The 26,995-nt window shown below is 36.2% G+C and overlaps 2 protein-coding genes across 5 annotated transcripts; one reads left to right on the top strand and one right to left on the bottom strand.

The window, feature by feature from the left end:
* Positions 1-138: 138 nt before the first annotated feature.
* Positions 139-21,416, bottom strand: LOC132552572 (nibrin-like). 4 transcript variants are annotated; one of them, XM_060216754.1, is made up of 15 exons: positions 16,851-16,886; positions 15,470-15,603; positions 13,637-13,779; positions 13,073-13,232; positions 12,480-12,583; positions 11,345-11,462; positions 10,322-10,512; positions 9,928-10,019; positions 9,091-9,157; positions 7,354-8,545; positions 5,849-5,908; positions 4,925-5,122; positions 4,245-4,358; positions 1,449-1,498; positions 139-927 (listed from the first exon to the last, which is right to left on the bottom strand). In XM_060216754.1, exons 1-15 carry the CDS (start codon positions 16,879-16,881, stop codon positions 885-887), a joined length of 2,697 nt encoding a protein of 898 aa, XP_060072737.1. In that variant the 5' UTR covers positions 16,882-16,886; the 3' UTR covers positions 139-884. The 4 variants fall into 4 exon arrangements, with proteins under 4 accessions (XP_060072737.1, XP_060072738.1, XP_060072739.1 ...); XM_060216755.1 differs by lacking the exons at positions 15,470-15,603; positions 16,851-16,886 and adding an exon at positions 21,265-21,416; XM_060216756.1 differs by lacking the exon at positions 15,470-15,603 and having other exon boundaries at positions 16,851-16,893.
* A 131-nt stretch (positions 21,417-21,547) lies between these two features.
* LOC132552573 (bis(5'-nucleosyl)-tetraphosphatase PrpE [asymmetrical]-like) lies at positions 21,548-24,417 on the top strand. The gene is made up of 2 exons (XM_060216758.1): positions 21,548-21,628; positions 23,280-24,417. The coding sequence occupies exon 2, from the start codon at positions 23,421-23,423 to the stop codon at positions 24,225-24,227; it is 807 nt and encodes a 268-aa protein (XP_060072741.1). The 5' UTR covers positions 21,548-21,628; positions 23,280-23,420; the 3' UTR covers positions 24,228-24,417.
* The last annotated feature ends 2,578 nt before the right edge of the window (positions 24,418-26,995 follow it).

Here is a 26,995-nt window from a genome sequence, read left to right as displayed (position 1 = left end):
TTAGTTTTTAATTTGTTTAAAAGATATTTTTAATTTCATGATGTTATGTTACGGAATTAACGTACAGCAAATAAAACCCAACCGCTAGGTTTACAATTCAACAGTTTAATAATAACAAATAAATTATATACAGTAAAATTACAAATTTTGTGATGGTGTACAGAGCTAGCTACTAACTATCAAAAGTCAGACCTTATCTTTCCGTGGAAGGCCTCCAAATCCAGAAGAATTCACAACAGATTGTCCAGGAAACAGGGTAACCGCAGAATAATCCAAGAATGGTTTCCTCACTTCGTATATATATAAGTGCAAGTCCACACTTTACAGACTGAAGTCTCAAAGTAAGCTCACTAAATACATCAAAAAGGCTGCTCAGACTCAGTTTCATCATGTTTATATACACTAAAGGTTTCTAGAAGGTTCTTTTCTAGATGATTCTAGACTAGCAGGTACCCAGCTTGTTTACATGTGTCTCTAGAAACTTCCAGAAACACACAGGTCTTTCTAATAACCGAGCTTTCTAGAAAAATCTGCCTAGCACTATTTACACATATTGTGACAAATAATTATAAACAGGTTTTTATGTAAACAATCAATATGATGCAATGCATGTAAACACAGCACATCTGAATTTAGATTAATACACAATATATATACATAACAATGATGACTTGTAAAGACATTAAAAATTATCTCTTAATGTCTTTTTGATGATAACAATCGTTAAGTTAAACAAAAATGTGGCTAGATTTCATTTCATAAAATTTACAAACACTGATAAAATTGGCAGACAGTTCCAAGGTGATCAATTACACGACTGGTGGAAATCCTTGTATGATATCTTGTTATGCAGTGACCAGTCACGTGACTGGTCAAATATTTTGTTATAAGCGAGATCTGTTGCTGGAATGAGATCGAGGTTCCCATCTGAAAAAAAAAGGACAAAAGTGTCACAAATCAACATGAGATTCATTATGTAAAACATTCATACTGGATCTTGATCAAACTTATTGATACTAACGTTAATGACTCATCCTACAGTCTGCTTCAAATATCAGAAAAGTTTGTTAAATCACATTTTTGTTTAAAAAAGTATCATCAAGGCTGTTGAATATCATCATATTAATCAGTCTGCGAAGCGTTCACATCACACAATGTCTGAGTGATGAAAGAATGTACAACATGTCCGATCCCATGATATATGTCCAGTCCAGTCCGTTAGGGAAAAATTTGCCAACACAGCAGAGCGATCATGTCATCTAATTGAAAGCTCATTGTTAATTTATGGAGAATTTACTTTATTTTTTTTTTTTTGTATACAACACCATGTTAATGTACCTTACTGAATGCTATATCTGTTCGTAGTACACAATCAAGGTCAAACCATCGGTAGACCACAAATCTATTATAATTTGTGCTGTTGTGTAGATAAATTACGTTCTACTTACTCAAACAGTTCCTGTGCACGTCTGTTTGCCTCAGATTGTTGGCTCTCTGCCTATATTGATACAATAACATGTCAAACACAACATTTATCACAGAAGTTTATTTATATATCAATTACACTGTGCTTGCTACTGCAGCTTTAAATAGAGTTAAGATTTGAGTGTGACGTTTCCATGACTACAGGGTCACCTTCATCAGACAAAAGACCGGTGTTGAGTCTGCTAGCACTGACATAAGTAGTGTATGAAATGGTAAGGACCGATATTGTTTGCTGTACTTTAATCAAATGTATACTAAGGTTGAAAATAGTGTGGCAAGATGTTAAACAGATTATTGACCAAAAAATACACAAAATGGTAGCAATGTACTGTTGTTGGCTACACTTTCTTTAACACTCGATCATAGATGTGGGAGAGATTCTTCCACTGCATGAAAACTTCACGAAGGCAGACAACACAAAGGACGCTTGACCGTTATCAGAAGAAAAACTTTTTTGTTTTTTAAGGGTTTCAAAATGACTTACTATAATAGCACTGTGGTAAAGTTGATGCAAATGTTTCAACAGATATATTTTCATCTGACCATCATACATGGTAATAAACCGTGCTTCATTTTTCTCTCTTTTATCTATTGTAGATCAGTACACAAAGCAACATCCCCAATACTCCAGGGTTATGATCACTATCACTCACCATACCCCTGGAACCATCCCCGATACTCCAGGGGTTACCATCACTATCACTCTCTGCACCGATGGAACCATCCCCGATACTCCAGGGGTTACTGTCACTATCGCTCTCTACATCCCTAGAACATTTTGTGGCATAATTGAAGGTTCTATGTGCGACAACTTGTGTACAAGACAAGAAAAAGTGTATCAAACCAATCATAAGGTCACAAGAAAGTATGTTGTACAGGCTTTGAAGTTGGGTGTTGCTCACTTCTGATCTTCAAAGGAGGGTATCAGTTTGACTGGTCACTTTTTTTCTCCTAAAACATGTTCTAGACAAATCAAATTTCTTACTTGGGCCATAAATTTTGCCATGAAATGTTCGAGGAGTGCAGAGAGCGAATGTGATTGTAATCCCTGGAGTATCGAGGATGGTTCCAGTGGTGCAGAGAGCAATAGTGATCATAATCCCTGGAGTATAGAAGATAGTTCCAGGGATACAGAGAGCAAAAGTGATGGTTACCATTGGAGTATAGAAGATGGTTCCAGGGATACAGAGAGTGAAAGTGATGGTTACCCTTGGAGTATAGAAGATGGTTCCAGGGATACAGAGAGCGAAAGTGATGGTTACCCTTGGAGTATAGAAGATGGTTCCAGGGGTACAGAGAGTGAAAGTGATGGTAACCCCCGGAGTATGGAAGATGGTTCCTGGGGTACAGAGAGTGTAAGTCATCGTAATCCCTGGAGTATCGAGGATGGTTCCAGGGGTGCAGAGAGCAATAGTGATCGTAATCCCTGGTGTATAGAAGATGGTTCCAGGGATACAGAGAGTGAAAGTGATGGTTACCCTTGGAGTATAGAAGATGGTTCCAGGGATACAGAGAGCGAAAGTGATGGTTACCATTGGAGTATAGAAGATGGTTCCAGGGATACAGAGAGTGAAAGTGATGGTAACCCCCGGAGTATGGAAGATGGTTCCTGAGGTACAGAGAGTGTAAGTCATCGTAATCCCTGGAGTATCGAGGATGGTTCCAGGGGTGCAGAGAGCAATAGTGATCGTAATCCCTGGTGTATAGAAGATGGTTCCAGGGATACAGAGAGTGAAAGTGATGGTTACCCTTGGAGTATAGAAGATGGTTCCAGGGGTACAGAGAGTGAAAGTGATGGTAACCCCTGGAGTATGGAAGATGGTTCCAGGGGTACAGAGAGTGAAAGTGATCGTAATCCCTGGAGTATGGAAGATGGTTCCAGGGGTATAGAGAGTGAAAGTGATCGTAATCCCTGGAGTATCGAGGATGGTTCCAGGGGTACAGAGAGTGAAAGTGATCGTAATCCCTGGAGTATGGAAGATGGTTCCAGGGGTATAGAGAGTGAAAGTGATCGTAATCCCTGGAGTATCGAGGATGGTTCCAGGGGTACAGAGAGCGAAAGTGATGGTAACCCCTGGAGTATCGAGGATGGTTCCAGGGGTATAGAGAGTGAAAGTGACTGTAATCCCTGGAGTATCGAGGATGGTTCCAGGGGTATAGAGAGTGAAAGTGATCGTAATCCCTGGAGTATCGAGGATGGTTCCAGGGGTGCAGAGAGTGAAAGTGATGGTAACCCCTGGAGTATCGAGGATGGTTCCAGGGGTACAGAGAGTGAAAGTGATCGTAATCCCTGGAGTATGGAAGATGGTTCCAGGGGTATAGAGAGTGAAAGTGATCGTAATCCCTGGAGTATCGAGGATGGTTCCAGGGGTACAGAGAGCGAAAGTGATGGTAACCCCTGGAGTATCGAGGATGGTTCCAGGGGTATAGAGAGTGAAAGTGACTGTAATCCCTGGAGTATCGAGGATGGTTCCAGGGGTATAGAGAGTGAAAGTGATCATAATCCCTGGAGTATCGAGGATGGTTCCAGGGGTGCAGAGAGTGAAAGTGATGGTAACCCCTGGAGTATCGAGGATGGTTCCAGGGGTGCAGAGAGTGAAAGTGATGGTAATCCCTGGAGTATGGAAGATGGTTCCAGGGGTACAGAGAGTGAAAGTGATCGTAATCCCTGGAGTATGTAGGATGGTTCCAGGGGTACAGAGAGTGAAAGTTAATGGGGTTGACTAATTTCATCAAGTGTATAAGATGAGGAAACCTACCTGCTGAGCTTCCCTAAACCACTCATCCAGTTCTTGACGCTGAGATGTTACATGTGGAATGAGACCACTTCCTCCAATGATCTTAGGAAGTCTGTCAAGGCTAGCAACACCAGCCTACAACGAAACAACCTCAGGAATGCAACAGCCGAACAGAGTCTGAATGATTCAACATTGATCTTATGACAATGCACTTTACATTTTCTATGGTTGGTGCTCCGATATGTAAAACATGATAAGGATAACCTCAGAATTTAAGAACTATTATTCGGTATGTCAAGGCCTGAATGCCCCCATCGTGGAGGCCTTGACCTTTGGCCCCTGAAACACAACAATGCCCAAAGTATACTCATACTTGATCTTCACAGAAAGTTTGACCAAATTCAATGAGAGACTGCAGTTGCTTTGTGTTTGAATTTAATCAGTTGATGATTTTCTACCTATAGCAAGGGTGACCTTGAACTTGGTCTCCTGAAACACAACAAAGTCCAAAGTATACTCCTAAAGGAACTTTGTAAAAAGTTTGACCAAAATCTGCCAAAGAATTAAATTGCTTGGTGCTTACACTGAATCAGGGTGAGACAGGGCAGGATGGACATGACCAACACTATAAGCCCCCACCCCCAGTCTGGAATAATCAATAAATACAGTAATGATTTAATCATTAGTTCATTCCATAATACCTTTTTGAACTTCTTGAAATTTTTTACTATGCAACCTTTCCAAGGTGAATATCCAGGAGGAACGTCTGTATTTGACCTTTGAGGAGATTTTTTAGTTTGAGAAGGTCGTCGAATCATTAAATCGACAAATACTGTCTGCACCAGGTCAGTTGGAATGCCTTCCTCCTTGACATAGTTGCTATGGTGATTGTACTCGTCCTGTAACAGAGAAACAATGCTCAAGTACTCTCAAGCAAAACAAATAATCATAGTGCCTGCTCTGTACCATTAAGTAATCAAAAGACATGGTTTAACAGAATATAAGAGATACTCTGTGAAAAAAGGGGAAGATTTGGCCTATCTTAAGAAATGGAGAAATTTTGGACAATCCATTTGGTCAGGAGGCAAAAGAGAGATAGGGTTAAAATATAACATACATGAAGAATAATTGAATAAAATATGACAACGCTGAGATTAGATTGATATTTCAATTTCTTGATAGCACAATTTGAAAATATTTACCAGTAAGTAAAGATATACTGATTAGCTCTGTTTCTGAGGAAAGTTTGCCTTTCTTGAGGATTCCGTTTTGTACTGAACTTGAAATAATAACATTAACCAAAAGACTGCTCCTCAGACAAAGAGTTCAGAACCTGTGATGAATTGCCTGCATTTTAGGACAGTCCATGTAAATGGACACACTGAAAAATTGAAAATGATGTTTACTGAAAGCTCATAACTCCAAAGTTTTGGAGATGAAACATAGATGGACATTCTGCAGAATATTCCTTTAATTTGTTTTCCTGGGTAGGTTTTGATATTCCTTGCTCTTTTATTGTTTCCATTCAAATTTTGATTCTTGCAGGAAATTAAGAAAAAACTGTTCCTAGTGTGACATATTAATGAAAACCCCAGACACACGTGTTATTCAATATTTGATGATACCTTGGCTTGTCCTCGTACTGCTGACAGAAATCCAGAAACAGATGGGAGTTCTCTCCTCTTCTACAAACAAATTATCATTATAAATTAGATATGAATAAGAAAATGGATCTCAGGAATTGTATGAAAAAAAAACTGTATTTCATGAAATTAACTTACAGATATAAACACAAATGACTCTTACATTAATTTAATCAATATGAACATCCATGACCTAAAAGAAAAAACATTTTCTTTAAATTTTATTTAATTTTTTTTAAAAAACAAATTCGGGTTAACACAAATCATATCAGAACTTTTTATAACCTGTACAGGATTATCCACACTTTAATGGTGAGATTTTCTTAATAGGTGTTCCCATGATTACCATGGATATTATAACACAATCTCACATGTGGTAAGGAGAGACAGCTGTCATGCCCAATCACCTTACTTACAATAATGTAACACAATTATTTTATGTAGCATAACCATGTCACCAATTGATGAAATGAAACTCCAAACACATTTCATGGGGCATTGTAGATGACAGAAAGGTTTCACAACAACAAATTCTTGCATTTTTTTTCAGTGTGTGAGAAAAATAATCCAGCATGGGCCTGCGTCATGAAAAGGGTTATCCAAACCCTTGTGTAAGAGCTTGGCGAGGTCAGTTCTCTGCAAGCCTGGTGCTAACCAGCCAAAGTCTTACTCTTATACTGAGATATTCCTGTCTGCAGGACAAAGAATTGAAGAACTATGTTTGACTTCATGTCAACAAAACAGTGGGATAACAACCCACATTAAAGGTGGTCATCAGAGAACAAATAAATTATTTACAACCATAATGGTGAGATGGAGGATCTCAACCTTCAGGGAAAGATAATTAGGTAGCAAACACTAGATAAGCCTAGTATTTGTCAACTTAAAATTCTTTCCCTTTGGGTTGTGATTTTGAGGAGGGGTTTGTGTATGAAACATTTTAATAATCTCTACTTAAATTTTATACATATGCTACGGAGAAATATCTAGTATAAAAATAATAGGACGAATTTGCCAGATCTTTAATGAAAGCCAGTATCATTGTATATATAAACACACTTTGAGATGTATATATTAAGGCTTACAATGCCACAAACAAGGTAAGCGTCATATCTGGTGAACATTCGTAACTTTTTATCTGGTCTGTAAAACTGACAAACAACATTTCCAGAATGATCAAAGCATATCTTATCTAATCACAAAGTAAAATCTCCATAACCTCCATCAGTCATAGCAACTTTATCAAGGGCATTACTGAGGATTACCATCATATAATTTCAAAATCACAAAACACATCTGAAGCATTTTAAGAAAAAAAATTTTTTTTTTAATACCGGTATATACCATTGAAATTATATCAATCAGGGATGAAAAGATTAAAACTTTTAAATGTGTTGAGTTCCTGGCAAAGTGGTCACTAATTCTTTCCTTTCAAATTCTCATTATCTAAATATTTCCTTTCAAAAACATAACAAAGTTACGTTTACCTCCTGCTTTTGTGTTGTGGTCTGTACTGTTTCCTGGTCCACAGTTCTGTCTACAGCAGTTTTGCGTGGAGTTATCCTCTCCTGCTTAGCATTCACTTCCTGTCTGCCTGTCTGCTCATGCTCTTGTTCCTCCATCCTTCTTTGACCTTGATGACCTCTAGTGGAAGCTAAGGGTGGGCTTATTCCTGGTTCTTGTTTGATTTTCCTTCTTGACTTTTGACCTTTATCCTCTTCATCTGATGAATCATCTAACTTCCTTTTTCTACAACCTAATTTTTGTGATTCACCTACTACTTCTACTATGCTTTTTGCCTGTTGACCTTTCTGACCTATTGGTGACCTACTTTTACCTTTACCTGCCCACCCTGATCCTGAATCAGAATCTGAATCAGACACCCTCACCTCCTGACACTTACCAGACAACAAAGTTTTACCTCTGTTGTCCTCCGTCTCAGAATCGGGGTCCAGTATGATAAAATCATCATCTCTTTCTTTCTTCAAACCTTTTTCAGAATTTGATGCCATCTTAACAGTGCTTTTACGACTTGTCCAATCAAATGGGTTGTCCTCATTACGGACCTCATCTGAATTGTCTCGCTGTTTTTTAGATTTTCTCGTAAAACCGTAATCCTCATCCGAATCGTCCTCAATAATCTGCTGTTTTCCAGGTCGAGACTTTGTCTTCTGAGCATTTTTCTCCTTTTTAATATCAACAATGTCTGTCTCATCATTTTTATCCATTCTTGGACTGGGTTTAACCCCTCTCTTTGTCAAAGGTCCTCTTGATGTTGAGGTATCTGTTACAACTTCAGGAACAGGAGATGACCTCAGATTTAACCTTCTTGAACCTGGAGATGCTGGTGACCTTGACCTTAGATTGAAAGATTCATCTTTATCAGGAACTGGAGACAGTGATTTTGACCTTGGACTTCTTCTGGTGGGCGAAGTTGCAGATTTGTCTGGTTTTCTTTTAGGAGGAGGTGATTGTGCTTGTTTTTGACCAGAATGTTGCGACCTGTCTATGTGTGAACTTTGACCTGAGGGTTTATAAGTCACATCTGTGTCTTTGTGTCCTTGACCTGGCACTTTTGTTCTTTGTGACTCTTTGCTTTTCACACTGAGAGTTACACAGGATGATTTTATTCCTGCAGGCTGTGTTGGAGATAGAGTTGTCTCCTCTTGTATCACTTTCCTGTTTCAATGAAACCGTATAAAATATCAACACGTTACAACATAACACAATTCATACATAAACTGACAAAAAAGTCAGCATAGGCAGAATGTTAAGCATCAAAGTATTGTAAACATGGTATTAACTTTTTGTAATCCAAGTGCATTCTGATATAGAGCACAATGACAGGCAACATACACAAACTGAAATAACAGTAACACACACCTGCTGTTTTTGAGGCATATTACCGTGATTGTGAAAATTGAATTTGCTGAAAATTAAGACGAGTAAATTTCATCCTTGATATAAAGTGCTATATCTCCAGCTGTTATCAAAAGAACAACAAACTCTGGAACAATCAACAGAAACATCATTTCACTTTCAATAGAATTTCCTTTCCTCAAAATACTTTCGAGTCTCCATAAAGGTTTTTGTCAACAACAGGAGAAATTGATGAGATTTTAACAAATTGAGGGTCAGTATTAATGGAGATCGATATTTTAATGTTAAATTAATGGAATTTTTATAAGAAAAGTTACAGCATTGATATACTGCTGTCTACTTACTGTGTCTGTGTAAATACTGGTGCCTGGGACAGAGACTGACTGGGGAGTCGTAAACCTCCCTGACTGGCTATAATACAGAAATATGTTATGTTATCAAACTGTGACCAGTTTAAGACAATTTCATCGTCATGGAAATCAGTCAGAACTACATATGTCATGAGCAATCACCATCATTTGTCAAACATTTAATTAAATCATTATATCTGTTATCAACTTCCACCATCTATATAACATTAACTGGCACGACCCAAGAGACTGGTAGCATACAGCTCATCGAAGACTGCACAGGGACTTGTAACACACAACTTATCAAAATCTGTACAGGGACTTGTAACACACAATTTATCAAAATCTGCACAGGGCCTTGTAACACACAGCTTATTAAAGTCTGCACAGGGACTTGTAACACAATTGATCAAAATCTGCACAGGGACTTGTAACACACAGCTTATTAAAGTCTGCACAGGGACTTGTAACACAATTGATCAAAATCTGCACAGGGCCTTGTAACACACAACTTATCAAAATCTACACAGGGACTTGTAACACACAGCTTATTTAAGTCTGCACAGGGACTTGTAACACAATTGATCAAAATCTGCACAGGGACTTGTAACACACAACTTAACAAATTCTGCACAGGGACTTGTAACATAGACCTTAATAAATTCTACACTGGGTTTAGTAACATACAGCTTGTGACATACAGCTTGTCAAAATCTACATAGGGGTTTGTGACACATAACTTCAATTACCAAAGTCTACACAGGGGTTTGTGACACACAACTTCAATTACCAAAATCTACACAGGGGTTTGTGACACACAACTTCAATTACCAAAGTCTACACAGGGATTACAGTATTGGTCTGTATCACAGTGTAAAACTGCCAATCCCAGCTCTGCGTCTTGACTCATGTGTTGTTTGTGTCTGAAATGAAGAATGTCCTCAATCATCAGTTGATATACATATTTTGTTGGGAGTTCAAATACATTGATGTTAAAATAGAATGTTTACAAGAAATCATTGAAAAGATAAAAGAAGACAAAAAAACAAAACAAGAAAAAGAAATAACCCAAACAACTGATAGCAATCACTGGAAATTTCAGGTAAAGGTCACAGTGACTTCATAAGTGAACAGTGCATGAATACTAGGACCAGGGAGGTGAACATTACATAACATGTCATATGGTTTAAAAACGAGGACCTTTCCAATAAAAATCACTACATACCTAGCAAGTGTCTTTTCCACATATCTGTACCATTCTTTCCACTCGCTTGCTGCACCAACATCAAGGCCACAATTCATTACAACTGTGTTTTTATGTGTGAGGATGGCCTGATCACTCCGTTCTTTAGGGCGAGTTTCCATCAACAATGGCATTCCTCCCCCAAGTTCAACTGCTAGACTCATCTTCTGGAACTAAAGTAAAAACACATACCAGTAATATTCCCTATTTTAATGACTTAACACCAATATAGGATATCACCGACTGGATATCAGTTCTGATGATATGACAATGGCGAATTGATATGACAATGGCGAATTGATATGACAATGGTGACTTAATGTGACAATGGCGAATTGATATGACAATGGTGACTTAATGTGACAATGGTGACTTGATGTGACAATGGTGACTTGATGTGACAATGGCGACTTGATGTGACAATGGTGACGATAATGTTGACTTGATATGACAATGGTGACTTGATATAACAATGGTGACTTGATGTGACAATGGTGACTTGATATAACAATGGTGACTTGATGTGACAATGGTGACTTGATGTGACAACACTGAATATATATACCACAATAATGACTTAATAATGATACAAACTTGAGATATGACAATATTGACCAAATAAGGAATTTATTACATCAGTCCTGGATAAACCCAAAGCATTTTTTAAAACATATAAGGAACTGTTTAAGGTGAAGATATCTTCATCAAGAAATCAGTCTTATCAGGCAAGACAAACATCGAAATGCTTCCTAATTACATCTTTTAACATGGAAGGTTTTTAATATAACAATGAAGTTAATAGAAAATCTACAGAATCTGGGAATTGTTTCAACAAAACTAGTAGGATGGAAATTTTTACAATGTCAGAACTATTTTCAATTGTTTCTACAGGAAATATTGATCAATTGATTGATAATGAAGACAATGGCTTTATTATTCAGAGTAAAAAGATCCTTTAAATAATTATACCATAGGCAAGAAGAACTCACCCCGCTCATACAATACCTGTTTTTGTTGAAGAAATATGAAAGTTTTTCCCTCGAAAATTTTCTTGCGCTCTGTATTATTGGTGAAGCTCACCTCCGTAGGATCTATCTGAGATTCTGACACTGTAGGAAGGTAGCTATGGTAACCAAAATAAACATCATTGATAACTACGTCAATCCTGTTTCATAATCACTCCTGGTACCTATAGCTATGTTAGCATTTGGAGATGGTTACAAAAATGTGCCTCCCTGTTCTGTGGATAATTAAGACTAAAAGACTACATGAGTACAAAAACTGTTATAACAGGTATTTCTGGTAGGAGAAGAAAAGTTTTATAAATATTGCATATACACAGGTATTGGAAAATTCCGGTAAACCTGTATACAAATGCTCAAGTTCAAAATTTTTAGTTTTTTTTTTTTCATTTCCAGAGACGGAAAGGCTACATTATTGTACATACATGTAAAACTAAAAAGATGTGGTGCTGCTTAAAGAGAGCATCTAAAGAATGTGTAGACAGATCTTAAACATCTAAGCATTGTAAAGGAGATGGAAGACCTGTCTGATATAAGATATTGATAAAAACTTGATGAAATGATTGACTGACAGATGAGAAGCCAGTATCCGAGTGACAGGGAAAGATTAATCCTTTGAGGCCCTATATACCGGTATGCATAAGGCTGATGGTTTTTTCAAATTTTGTAATCTGGATGTGGCGACCCCGAGAGTTTCCCCAATATGTTTATGGATAATATGGACGAAACACCTGTTTGGCAGTTATATCGACGTTAATTGTGTAGGAATGTAAATAGACGTGTGTTTTTCACTTTTGGGATGTAATTGTTCTTTGGATTTTCCTGCATGGATATTTGGCACAAGGTATTCTTTGTGATCTTAGTTGGAGAAAATCAATGAGAAAAGATGGTAGGGGGCGTTTATTAGAGATGGGGTGTTTATTAGAATAAATACAGTATTTATACTTTCATCATTTGCTTTCCTAAAGAGAGAATCAGCTGTTAAAGTATGACCTAAACAATTATGATTTTAATAATTAATTATTTTTTCTACTAAATACCACTCAGGAATATAATTAAAATGAAAATATGCATAAAAATAGGGAAGCTATATTTTACAAGTAGTTTATATAACTTACCTCTCAGGATCCGGCTGTTCTTTACCACTTTCTAGTGACTGCAGGTAAGCAGCTAGATAGTCAGGGGAGACAATCGGTTTTAGGGACACCATTGCACACACCACCTATAAATAAAATCATTACAAAATTCTTATGTTTTTTACAATTTTTGTCCTCGCTGTACATAAAAGATATTGATATTCTTACATATCAATATTCAACCTTATTGAAAAAGTTTTTAATTCAATATATATTATACATTAGAATAAAAATTAATGCTAATTTTTCATCTGACCTGACTTTATCTACATGTATGACTTCAACTAGTATTTATTTTTAAAAAATAAAATATTTTTCATTTTGTGTTAACTTTTATCTCTGTATAACATACGTGTAAATATCAAATTATTTCTTTTATTAGGAGAAGTCTTTAAAAACTACTAACAATTATATCATTGAATAGCTCCTAATATTTCATTCTCTCTTTAAATATATCTTATGATATCATTTTTCTTAGCTTATTGAAAACTACTTATTGCATATTAATTTGCTTTAACATATTAACAAACCCTTTTAAAATACCTTAGAAATGGCAGTGTAAGGTTACACTCTACCTTTATTGTTACACTGATAGACGTCATAACAAGCAATGTGCAATGACGTGACCATTCTGCTACAATATGACCACCCAATTTCATTACAGACTGTTGGACCTGCTTCTTTAAGGTTGGACTGAGACAGGAAGTAGAAACAACCAGTGGTTCATACACAGCTCTGGTAAAGAGATAAAAATCAAGAAACTAAGTATATATTACACCAGATTGTTGACTCATGATATTCAGTGATAAAAACCAGTTGTAGATAACAAATACTTGGTCATGGCCCTTTAAATACAAGGATGAGGGTTTTAAAGGGACAATTAAGTAAAAAGGACTTTTCTCCAATTCTATTGTACAGTTTTAAGATCTCCTAGATGATATTCCTTATGATGATTTTTACTTTATTAACAAAAAAAAAAAAAATGAAATAGGATTTGATTCCAGTATTATTCTAGAATTCAGCAGGTTGAGACAATAATTTCAAAAATTTTAATTAATATGTATTTGATATCCAAAACTATGGTAGAGTTTCAGAGTTCCAATGTAAGGTTACTGAATGTCACAATCTTACATACTCACATGAAGACAGACTTTGGTGACCCAAACATGACCTCGTCTCCATCCTTGACAGTTGTCTGACCTTGAACTTTGCTAGTATTAACCATTGTGCCATATTTGGAGAGATCCTTGATGGTTAGTGTGGGCAACAGTGTGGGTTTATTCTAGAAAAAAATTGTTGTCTCAATTCACATAGAAGATATTTTTGTAACAAGTAAAAAACAACCAGATTCTCAATACATGAGATCCCAGAGGGATCTTGGCGCCCACCATTGTTTGATCTTTATTTGTTCTTTGAAATTTGGATTTTTCCCTTCTTTTCTCTGATAAGAAATTTGAACAATCCTATGCAGAAATTGGGATGATAATCTTTAATTGCAAAATCCAAAATGGCTGTCTGGAGGCTATTTTTTTTATTTCTTCTGATCAGTCCCAAAATCAATTGAGCACAAGGAGAGACCAAAGGGAACACACATAAGAAATTTGAGAGATAGCCGCTTGTGGGCCATTCTATATCTTCTAATCAGAACCAAAATCAAACAGGCACAACTAGGGACCAAGAGGAACCTACATAAGAAATTCAATAAAAATCCATCCAGTACTTCTTTGAAAAAATCCAAGCTGGCAACCTGGCGACCATTTTGCTGTTCTGATCAATCCCATAATTATAATTATAATTTGAGAAAGATCTATACAGTAGTTCTAAAAAAAATAGCGATATCAAATTTTCAAAATCAAAATCCAAGATGGCTGTCTGTCGGCCATTTTAGTTTTACTGATCATACCCAAAATTAAACAGGCATAACTAGGGACCACCAGGAACCTACATATGGAAATTCTGAAAGATCCATCCAATACATTTCAGGAAATAGCGAAAACAAACTTCATTGAAAAAATCCAAGATGGCCTGTTGGCCATTTTGTTCATTTGATCAGTCCCAAAATCAAACCGGCACAACTAGGTACCATGGGGAACCTACATGTACAATTTGAAAAAGATCCATCCAATATTCCTCAAGAAATAGCCATAACAAAAATTGTTTACAGAAGGCCAGACGACGAACGATTTGAATAGGTGTCCATCTGATGACTGTGGGCTGATAAAAAAAACCTAAATGGATGACCAAACCAAACAAGTTTAAAAAGTAGATTCTAACCCATGTTTCCTTTCTCTCTCACATCAGGTGTAGACATTTTGAAAAACAAATGTCTGGTTTATTTGTAGCCATCCTAGATAATCCAAGGATTACAATTACTTTCACTCCTTCCGTCCCTGCAATATTTCAAGGCAAAGTTTAAAAGCACAAGAGAAGAAATATCATTAATATGTTGAGGTGTTGGTCTGTTGACAAATAAATCTTTTGAAACATTTTGTGTTATATAAGGAGCTAGAGAAAACTCATGGTGAAGTATCCTGCTCAAATGGTATACTACATGTACCGATCAATTCAAGGTTCTTTCATACCAGTTTGGAATACTGCCACCTTGCAGAAAAATTAGTTTTTCTGGGCAAAATTGAAAAATTGGGGTTAACATAAGGGAACAAACAATGTTGCATTTCATATTCTCTCATAAAAAATAAGATTTAATTGAACTTTTCAGTGATTCTTCTGACTAAAGTGGGAAAAATTATCAGCATTCACAACTGGTAATGGGGCCTAAATGCGACTTCAAATATGCATTAGTATACATAAAGATACAAAAAATACTGAACATGCACTGAAACTAGATTTAATTTGACAAACCAGTAAGATAATAAATCTAGATTTAGTTAAATCTAGTTACATATTACCATATCTAACTAGATTAAACTCATTTTTTAATGTTTCAGGAGAATGATTTTTTCTGATGTTACCAGATTAGTATCAGGATGAGTCACTGTCAGCTCGGCATGTTTACGACTGACAGCAGCATCATTCTCCACAAGGATTTCACAGTCTTTTCGGCCAACAATGTAACTCTTTCCAACCAACAATACATGACGCACATCTAGAAGAAAGTGATTGGCATGATCAGAAAGCGTCTGACAAAGATTTTAAAAAATACCTTTAAGATACTTCACCAAGTATGTCTATATGTATGTCTGTAAATATATTTATTATCTATATAAGTATAACTGGTATATGAGAACAAATGTGTATTGGAAAAAATACATCAAAGAGTTTAAAGAAAAAAAAACTTTGTAAAGAGAGTATGTGCTGGACTTCCAACAAGGCCTGCATAGTCCTGCATTTAAGTAGTAGTCCTACATTTGAGTAGTAGTTCTACATTTAAGTAGTAGTCCTACATTTGAGTAGTAGTCCTACATTTGAGTAGTAGTCCTACATTTGAGTAGTAGTCCTACATTTGAGTAGTAGTCCTACATTTAAGTAGTAGTCCTGCATTTGAGTAGTAGTCCTGCATTTAAGTAGTAGTCCTACATTTAAGTAGTAGTCCTACATTTGAGTAGTAGTCCTACATTTAAGTAGTAGTCCTACATTTAAGTAGTAGTCCTACATTTGACAGTTGCGGCTCTGAGTTATCTATTAAGTATTCAATTGCAGGATCATTTGAAATAGCGTCACATATAAAGTTCTTCAAAACTTTTTCAACATATCGTGATCAACTTGTCAAACTTTACTACCACAGACTGCGATCTGTAGCAAAGGTCATCATGTAAACAAGACCTTTGATATCGGAAGCTGACATGTCGACTGTGTCTGTCAAAACTTTAATCAGCAGGTAATATAAACGGGAAAAAGTTAAACACCCTTCAGTATATAGAAGATGCAAGGAGCTATACTGCTTGACTAAAGCAAATTCCCACTAGCCGAGGCTATAGTACATTTCTGTATTTAACTATAGTATATGTATTAAATATAGTATATAGAATCAGTGGTGCAAGCAAAAACTATTATAAGTTTTGAAGCAAGACTGGATAAATTTTGGAAATACCAGGAAGTAAAATATAACCACAATTTGGATATAGACAACACCGGAAGATGTCACGTGGTTAACATTACAAATGATGAAACTGATGAATTAGATGCGGACATAGTGGTCGAAGAGATCAGCGTCCATAGAAGATGCTAAGCCTAAGGTATGACTGCCTGTGCTCTGTCATCAGAAATGACTTTAAGTTGTCGTTTGTTTCCATGTCGACGATTAACACGCATTTTTAACACCAACCAAGTGTTGTTCCTACGTACTTTAGAATGAAACAGACAATTTTCCGTCGTACTTATCTACATACTTACCTGGATTGACGAGTGAAGTAAGAAACCACATTGCTAGTATTTACTTCCGGAAGTGGTTATACCCGCTAAAATCATGATCGATCGCTATCACCTAAACGCTTGAAGAAGCTGTGAGTGCATTTGAAATAAAATTTCTAGATATTGTCGTGGTGCGTCGGAGTTGGTATCGGTGATGTCATTTGAGTGTCTGTGATGGAACCAAATGATAAGATGCATTAGTGGATAGTCAACCTGCCATGACAACCACTTGTATCTGCCGGCGACCCCTGGCCATAGTTATATTTTTTTTGTACAGCAGCAAGTAAACAGGGACGTACATATATATTACTTGCATCGGGCCGCTTGTATCATACATTGTATTGTGTATTATGTACGTCCCTGAAGTAGACAAATGAGACGAGAAATCTCTGATAGACAATGTTCCTGGTCATCATGATGCAAATGATTCATTCAATTCAGATAAAATTTTAATTGGCTCCAGTTTGATTGTGCCATGTTATCAACAGCTAAGGTAGTGCTTGTGCGGAAATTAAACCGAACTTTATAGTGCTACCACACCGAATCATACTCTGCCGAGGACCCCAGCAGGACATCTCACCTTGTCACATATGTATTTCATTAATAGATGATGTGAATAGACATTGAGAGAAAAAAGTTTGAATGACTGAATTTCAAGTGTTTTGAGAGACATGGGTTTACAACCGTTTAGTGACATGGATAAAAACCGTTCTTGTGGTCTTGTCTTACGAGCGTGTAAGCACACACAGATTTAGAGAAAAAAAGTGGTTAATGACCATGATTTCCAAGCACTTCAATGAAAATAATTGGGAGGGCAGCGGGTAAGGTGAGGGTGGAGCAGCAATGTATCGAGAGGGCAGATGTTTAGGTGAGGGTGGAGCAGTAATGTATCGAGAGGGCAGATGTTTAGGTGAGGGTGGAGCAGCAATGTATCGAGAGGGCAGATGTTTAGGTGAGTGTGGAACAGCAATGCACGGAGACTGCAGCGGGTTAGGGGAGGGATGAACAGCAATGTACGGAGAGGGCAGCGGGTTAGAGGAGGGATGAACTGCAATATACGGAGAGGGCAGCGGGTTAGAGGAGGGATGAACTGCAATATACGGAGAGGGCAGCAGCGGTTTTAGGGGAGGGCGGAGTGGCAATATACGAGGACGACAGCATTTAATGAGAGGTTACCTGGGGCAACGATACATGGCATGTAATGTGATTGTTTGGAATACAGTTATCAGTTTTCGAGTACAGCAATATATGGAGACGAAGCAGTATAGTTAATAGACTTATCTTCCTGAAAAAAAAAGGGTCGTGAGTATGAACGAATGGGCAACATTGTACTATTTCTTATACTATTGAATTGGATGGAGGGGATGAGGGGATGAGAAAAAGTCCTATATATAATATTTTTCAAATGTTTTTTCTGATATCATCTCCTGACTTCAGAGAATTGTGTGAATATGAATTTACACTATACGGATAATCAGCTATCTCTGAATATTGTTCTCCATAAAACATGTCCACAACAAACGACATGCGAATGCACGGCTTTGGCTGGTTACATCGAAACTGAGTATTTGTCATCGGTATGTCAATTACGTGACAATCACGTGATATTACATTACACATGATTTTTTGTTTATGAAATTGAAACAAAGCAAAGGAAATCATTCCCTTAAGAGATCACGTGTCATCGAAAGATACTACATCGCTACGGTTAGATATCTGTCTATAATCATATTGAAATCTACCTTTGAGACCACATGTCTATAACGACATTCATATCTACATTAGAGACCACCTGTCTATAACGACATTCATATCTACATTAGAGACCACCTGTCTATAACGACATTCATATCTACATTAGAGACCACCTGTCTATAACGACATTCATACCTACATTAGAGACCACCTGTCTATAACGACATTCATACCTACCTTAGAGACCACCTGTCTATAACGACATTCATATCTACATTAGAAACCACATGTCTATAACGACATTCATATCTACATTAAAGACCACATGTCTATAACGACATTCAAATCTACATTAGAGACCACCTGTCTATAACAACATTCATATCTACCTTAGAGACCACCTGTCTATAACGATATTCATATCTGCCTTAGAGACCACCTGTCTATAACGACATTCATATCTACATTAGAGACCACCTTTCTATAACGACATCCATATCTACATTAGAGACCACATGTCTATAACGACATTCATATTTACATTAGAGACCACCTGTCTATAACGACATTCATATCTACATTAGAGACCACCTGTCTATAATGACATTCAAATCTACATTAGAGACCACCTGTCTATAACGACATTCATACCTACCTTAGAGACCACCTGTCTATAACGACATTCATATATACATTAGAGACCACCTGTCTATAATGATATTCATACCTACCTTAGAGACCACCTGTCTATAACGACATTCATATCTACATTAGAGACCACATGTCTATAACGACATTCATATCTACATTAGAGACCACCTGTCTATAACGACATTCATATCTACATTAGAGACCACCTGTCTATAACGACATTCATATCTACATTAGAGACCACCTGTCTATAACGATATTCATATCTACCTTAGAGATCACCTGTCTATAACGACATTCATATCTACATTAGAGACCACCTGTCTATAACGACATTCATATCTACCTTAGAGACCACCTGTCTATAACGACATTCATATCTACATTAGAGACCACCTGTCTATAACGATATTCATATCTACCTTAGAGACCACCCGTCTATAACGATATTCATATCTACCTTAGAGACCACCTGTCTATAACGACATTCATATCTACACTAGAGACCACCTTTCTATAACGACATCCATATCTACATTAGAGACCACATGTCTACAACGACATTCATATCTACATTAGAGACCACCTGTCTATAACGACATTCATATCTACATTAGAGACCACCTGTCTATAACGATATTCATATCTACCTTAGAGATCACCTGTCTATAACGACATTCATATCTACATTAGAGACCACCTGTCTATAACGACATTCATATCTACCTTAGAGACCACCTGTCTAAAACGACATTCATACCTACATTAGAGACCACCTGTCTATAACGATATTCATATCTACCTTAGAGACCACCCGTCTATAACGATATTCATATCTACCTTAGAGACCACCTGTCTATAACGACATTCATATCTACATTAGAGACCACCTGTCTATAACGACATCCATATCTACATTAGAGACCACATGTCTACAACGACATTCATATCTACATTAGAGACCACCTGTCTATAACGACATTCATATCTACATTAGAGACCACCTGTCTATAATGACATTCATACCTACCTTAGAGACCACCTGTCTATAACGACATTCATATCTACCTTAGAGACCACCTGTCTATAACGATATTCATACCTACCTTAGAGACCACCTGTCTATAACGACATTCATACCTACCTTAGAGACCACCTGTCTATAACGATATTCATATCTACCTTAGAGACCACCTGTCTATAACGACATTCATATCTACCTTAGAGACCACCTGTCTATAACGAAATTCATATCTACCTTAGAGATCACCTTTCTATAACGACATTCAAATCTATATTTTCTCATGCTAGTTTTGAAAAATATTGAAATTTCAGAATGGAAATTTATAAGCATATTTATGATTTTATGAAACTCTGTTCGTGCAGAGCTTTTGAAGAAATAAAAACTCTTTCCGCAATGGTTAGTGACAGGCCACACAGATGTCATCCTAATCACAGATCTGTGGACTGTCTTTGAGATATCATTCGACCTATCAATAAAGAAACAGATTAAAACATACTTAACCATAATAATTGATATTTATGGAGGTCTGACATGAATATGAATATTCATGAGTGTATGTAGGGTCAACACGTGACATGGAAACATAGTGTGAAATGGTGCTGTTTTGTTTGGTCTTTATATTATCTTAATAAAACTGGAATAAGTTACGCTCATTTAATGCCATCTTAACGAGGTTTCACGTAGATTTTTGTTATATATATGGAGAGGAATTGTCCTGTTGTTGTTTATGTAGTTGTGACCAGAGGCGCCAATTTTGTAACACTGAAATTACTAAATTTGACTTACAATTGTTACACTAATTGTTTAGGTGAGTTTTTTTTTCTCTTTCTCTCTTTTCTCCTTTATCAAGACAGATACCTAAGATTTTAGCCTCCAACAAATCTTTGTAAAAAAAAAAACCACATAATCCATGAACTTGAAAAGCAAAACAATAGACAGTTAACAGAGGGCAAATATATATATTTATTTTCATTGCAAAAAGAGTTTCGGGTAAGAAAAAAAGACATCTTGGAACAAAATACTTACAAATTGATCCTTTATGCCTTTTGTATGTAAAATTCAGATGGCAATCATAGCAGGAATGCTCTTCATCGTATGTTTAAGCCACGGTCGTGGTGTGGTGACTAGTATGAACTTCCCTGGAAAATAAACATACTAGATAAACTAGATTATATGTCCCTGGATAAAGCGGTTAATTTTTTGTGTGTGTCGCTAAAGGTTTGGTGTCAATACATTTCCCCGCACTGGCAAACACGGAAATACGAACGACGTCAGTCAGAGTAACGTCCCTTTATAGGAAAATCGTCTGTTTACAAGGGTGTTGTGACTTTGATATGGTCATTGTGTTACTTGGTTTTCGGGAGGACATATGTGACTTGAGTTTTATAAGGTAAGTCTCTGGTAGTCAATGAATGTCTCTCAGCTCAATATGTTGCACTAGTAATTTCGCTATCTGCCACAGCTGATTTGGACCTACCTGTGTGATCGGACATGTCTGCTTGCGTTACTATAGGTCAGCCTGCTGAATACCAATAAATAATGTCTGTACACTTGTAGTTTATTGAATGGACAATTAAAAATTCATCAAGCTGAACGGCGATGTTTACTTCAAAGTGATTGAGTTGGAGAATATTGTGAGATAATAAGCCATAATGTAGACAATAGATATACGAGGTCATCATTTGTTTAGATGTAATGGGAGATAACTCTTTGTTAATTATCTGAGCACGAAGAAAGATAACTCTTATAGACTTAGAAATCTTCCCCTCTTTCATGAAAAGAAGTGGCATTACTCCTGTTTTTTTTATTTTTTGTTAGAAAAAACCCATTGAATAGTCAAAATCTTGTTATACTTCAGACAAATATTCTACCTTCGCACTGGAAACTGTTCATGTATTTTTGGATACTGTGCTATGACGTGACATCTCAGATTTTTGTGTCGGTAATACACCGTGGTCGTTTATGTCGGCTAAGGGAACTTATTTTTTAGAGGATTGAGTCGTTTGAGAATTTAAGTAACGTCACAGAACTCTCTTTACTTTTTTGAAATGTCGAGTAATCCAAGGGATCTGTCGGAACTTATTCTTCTTCTTCTTCTTCTTAGTTTTCTTTTTATTATCATTTCTTTTTTTCTTCTTTTTCTACTCTTCTTCTTCATCATCATTTTCTTCTTCTTTCTTCGTCTTCTTCTTCATCATCAATCATCATCATCATCATCATCATCATCATCATCATCATCATCATCATCATCTTCTTCTTCTTCATTTTCATCATCATCATCTTCATCATCATCATCATCATCAATCATAATCTCAATCATCATCATCATCATCATCATCATCATCATCATCATCATCATCATCATCATCATCATCATCATCATCATCATCATCATCATCATCATCATCAATCATCATCATCATCATCATCATCATCATCATCATCATCATCATCATCATCTTCTTCTTCTTCTTCTTCTTCTTCTTCTTCTTCTTCGTTCTTTTTCTTAATAAATTCAGTTCAGTTCTTCAATTCAATTCCATCAAAAGTACGATGATCATCCATGATTTCCACCCGAATTACGATAATGGTCCATGAATTCCATCATAAGTCATTTCAGTGGTTTCGTAATCCACTTGTTTAATAGAGGGACCCGCACTCTTTACACAGTCATTTTAATTATCATGTGTATGTGAGATCGTTAGCTTGACTTGCTATAAAAACAGGTCGATAACTAGCATTCTGCCTGTATGGGCTTACATGAAACCTCTTTAAAGAGCTTTGAAACGTCTTCCTCGGGGGTCTGATTATCCAAACACAAATTATGTGTTATTGTGTTCTAATAGTACCCCCCTCCTCTCAACGCCCTGAACACTTCTATATAGGCTAATAAGTTGAGAAGCTAAAGTTTAATTAGTTTCAATCGTTTATTGTTTTCTCTGCGTACATCTATAAAATGACACGTTGTTGATTTTCTTTTGATGTTTGCAGGTTTTCCTTATTTATTTATTTATTCGTTTATTTATTTTTTGTAATTCCAGATAATGTGTATATGATACCAGAAAACCCTCTGAAGAAACCATGAAAGCCCACCAGAGAACTCGGAAATTTGGGTACCATTCCACACATTTACACACAAGGCCTTCGAAATAAATTTCATTTGCCAAAAAGTATTTAAAAAAATGGCTGGCTTAGTTGCCTATATCTGTTCCTTCATCTTTAAGTCGTCCACTAAGAGGAGCTCAAAACACAATTTACCACTTCCGGTAAACTGCCATATTGTTTTGGATGATGATGTCATAGGAGATAAAAGCATCTTCATTATCGGGGATGTTCACGGTTGTTATGACGAACTTTTAGATTTATTAAGCCTAGCTCAAAGTGTAGAGCTAGACAGGTCCATTCTGCCTGTTTTTGTTGGTGATTTGATCAACAAAGGGCCTAAGAGTGTAGAAGTTCTCCACAAAATTAAAAACATGGACGGCTATGCAGTGAGAGGCAATCATGATGAAGCAGTTTTAAGACAACTTTTAAATCGCAGGAACGATCCAGATTATGTGTATCCGCCAAAGTACAACTGGTGCAAGGGTTTAACTGATTCAGATGTAGATTTTTTGACCGAACTTCCGTATACGATTGCTATCCCAGCATGCAATGCGTTGTTAGTGCACGCGGGTCTCGTACCTGGAATTCCGGTCGAAAAGCAGAATTTGACAGATATGATTGTAATGAGAAACGTGGAGAGGAATGAGGATGGGAGTTTCAGAGCGAGTGAATCTCGATTTGTAGGAAAACAATGGGCCTCACAATGGTCGGGTCCAGAACATGTATATTTTGGCCATGACGCCGTACGAGGATTTCAAGATTTCCCTTTCGCTACCGGTCTGGACACAGGGTGTCTCTATGGGAAAGAGCTCACGGGGGTATTTATCAACGGTTGTCTCAAACGACTTTCAGTTAAAGCGCGGAGAGCTTATCGCCCGCCATAAACGGTAACTCACCGAATTGTGATATAGTCGGAGTCTTATTCGAATCTGCAGAAATCTTGTCTCGTTTCTTGTGATGTTACATTTGTCTTCAATGCTTACAAGCAAAGTTGACAGCATAAAACTGGTGAAAATATTGCTATGTGTGAATGCGTTCATTATACATGTGTGAAATAAAAAAGGACCAAATTTGTTTTTTTTATTGTTGATTTCATAATTAATACATATTGACATATGGTACAGCATTTAGAGCAAAGCGGACATGACGTCAGACATTGAGATACATATAACACAGAAAACTACGAAGTTGCGACAATCCTACATTCTCAAACATTTCCATCAAAATCGAGAATACCCAAGAATTCTTGCTATGCGTGTATCAGAACAGATCCTTTTTTAACTGTCAAATGTAACACGAAAGTGTTAAAACTGGGGTACAGAATTTAATTTAAGTAAGGTGATTGGAAATACGCTAAATAATTTTGTGTTAAAAATATGTCAATGCTGAGCATACGACAGCGTAACTTAAAGTGAAGATACGAGGTACATGGTTTGATTCATCAGGACCTTTTGTGTTTCTTTTTAATCTGAGAAATCTGACTGCCCTGTTCTGCTATGATTGTAGTGTCGGGATATATATTTACTTCCATTGGATGGTATGTGGCGGACCTCCTCCCGAATGTTTTTCAGTGAGGTAGCACAAAATGACCCTTGCTGTTGTCGGAACAATATACTCATTAAATAAACCATGAAATTATATAAATTATGTTTAAGGAATGATTATGATAATTTTATGGAATTATAACTGAACTATTTCACTCTATGACCACAGAAAACAGACACTCAATGTAGCATGTTGGAATTGAGATTTTATTTCTTATTATAATTGAAATGTCGTATTACAGGTTTCCCTTAAAATAGTTATCTTACATATCTAAATGATAATTTGATTGGAGGAAATAGTGTTTTTCAATTAGGTGAAGGTGTCATATTTTTCAATGAGATGAAGGTGTCATTTATGATAAAAAAATTAGTAAACTAATAATTTGCAAAATAACCATATTATTTAAACCAATAATATTTGTAAATAAAAGATAATGAATCAAGTAATATACAAATCCACAGCATGCTTAAAATCATGGTGCTAAATAATTACACGTGGCATATTACAAGTGTTTTTTATAAAGCGAATGAAAAAAAAATCAGGTAAATGTGGTTTGACCACGTCTTGGAAAGTGTCTCTCTAGCCAGGAAACAATGAAGATATATAATCTAGAAACAATGTTTTTTGTAATATCTGCTTAATCGTTAATTTCCGTGGGTTTTTTCCCCGTTAATTTCGAGGGCACTCTTAATCCACAAATTTGTATGTTTAAGAACTGTTAAATAAGTATGAAAATTTTCAGAACTACATGCATGTTCATCGACGAAATCAGTTGTCCAGAAAATAGTTTCTTTTTGAAATACCACGAAAATTGAGTTCAACAAAAATATATGATTTTGCGATATACGTGTTACACGTATTACTGTTGTCCTAGCCATTTTTAAAAATCTAACAACACATTTGTTCCATTTGTCGAATCGACTACCAGCTGATTCCTTATTGGAACATGCTAACATGGGTTCAAGTTTCTGTTGAACTGCAGTGAGAATTTCAGTTAGGATAGAAACAATGGCAACTACTGATATGCCCACTTAAAATTTATCAAATAATTGTGTTTAATTCGAAGAATAATAGTTTTTCTGAACAACTGCCAACCCCCCACCCCCAGCCCCCTACCTCCAGCCCCCCTACCCCGCCGCCAAATATAAATGATACTAAATCAATAAATATCAGTAGATACACATATTACATATTGAGATAACATCTTTATATATTCACATCCTCAAAGTGATGTTGAATTATACATATATATCTTAATACAGCAATAAGATAGTGCTCGTCGGACTAGGATACCTCGCTAATCCGGAGTTATCCGATTTGTTATCTTGTTCTTTGTTCTTTACCAGAATTATAACAAATACTTTTCTATAACTAAATTGTGACGTCATCATTCAGTTAATCAAGAATATGCCACAAAGAAAAAAATCAGAATTTTTGAAATTTAAGAAAAAAAACCCCAGAATTTTCACGAATTTCGAGGTGTACAAGCAGAAAAAAATACAAAGTATATATATATAGAGTCAATCTTAATTATCACAGATTTATTTTATCACAGCATTTCGGGTTTTGCGTAACATTTTTCTTAACAGAACAATTATGAACACCCTATTGGCATATAAACGGAAGTGTAAATTTCAACAGAAATATTTACATCAAATGTTTGTAAGTCATGGATTGAAAATTAAAAAAAAAATTAATTTACACTAATTAAGGAGTAAAATAAATAAATATTGATAAAATTCATAAATACTATGTAACATTTAATTTCAAATCTTAGTACAACATATAACATGAACGCAGACAAAAATCTGCCTGATTTGATATCTGAATAATCATATTTAACGAACCCTTTTCTGCGGAACTTTTTAATCTGATCGAAGGGAAGTAACTCTGCAAGCCAGGACTATCAAGTACCTGAAGGTTCTAGAATTTTTCTTACTGAGGCATTTTTATTTCATTCATTATTTTTTCTAAAGTCACAAAGAGTAAGAGTTGTTTAATACTAACAGTCAAACATATTCTGCACATGTTCAAAAGTGTCCTTTCGGAAAAGTTTAAGAAGTTACATACTCATTGTTTAAAGCTCACGTGCTAGATCCAATTTGAA

Source organism: Ylistrum balloti, unplaced genomic scaffold, assembly GCF_031769215.1.
Source record: "Ylistrum balloti isolate Yb309-2 unplaced genomic scaffold, AGI_CSIRO_Ybal_v1 Utg370258, whole genome shotgun sequence".
NCBI classification, from domain to species: Eukaryota; Metazoa; Mollusca; class Bivalvia; order Pectinida; family Pectinidae; genus Ylistrum; species Ylistrum balloti.
The sequence above is the reverse complement of the archived record's forward strand: the minus strand, read 5'-3'. Positions and strand labels throughout refer to the sequence as shown.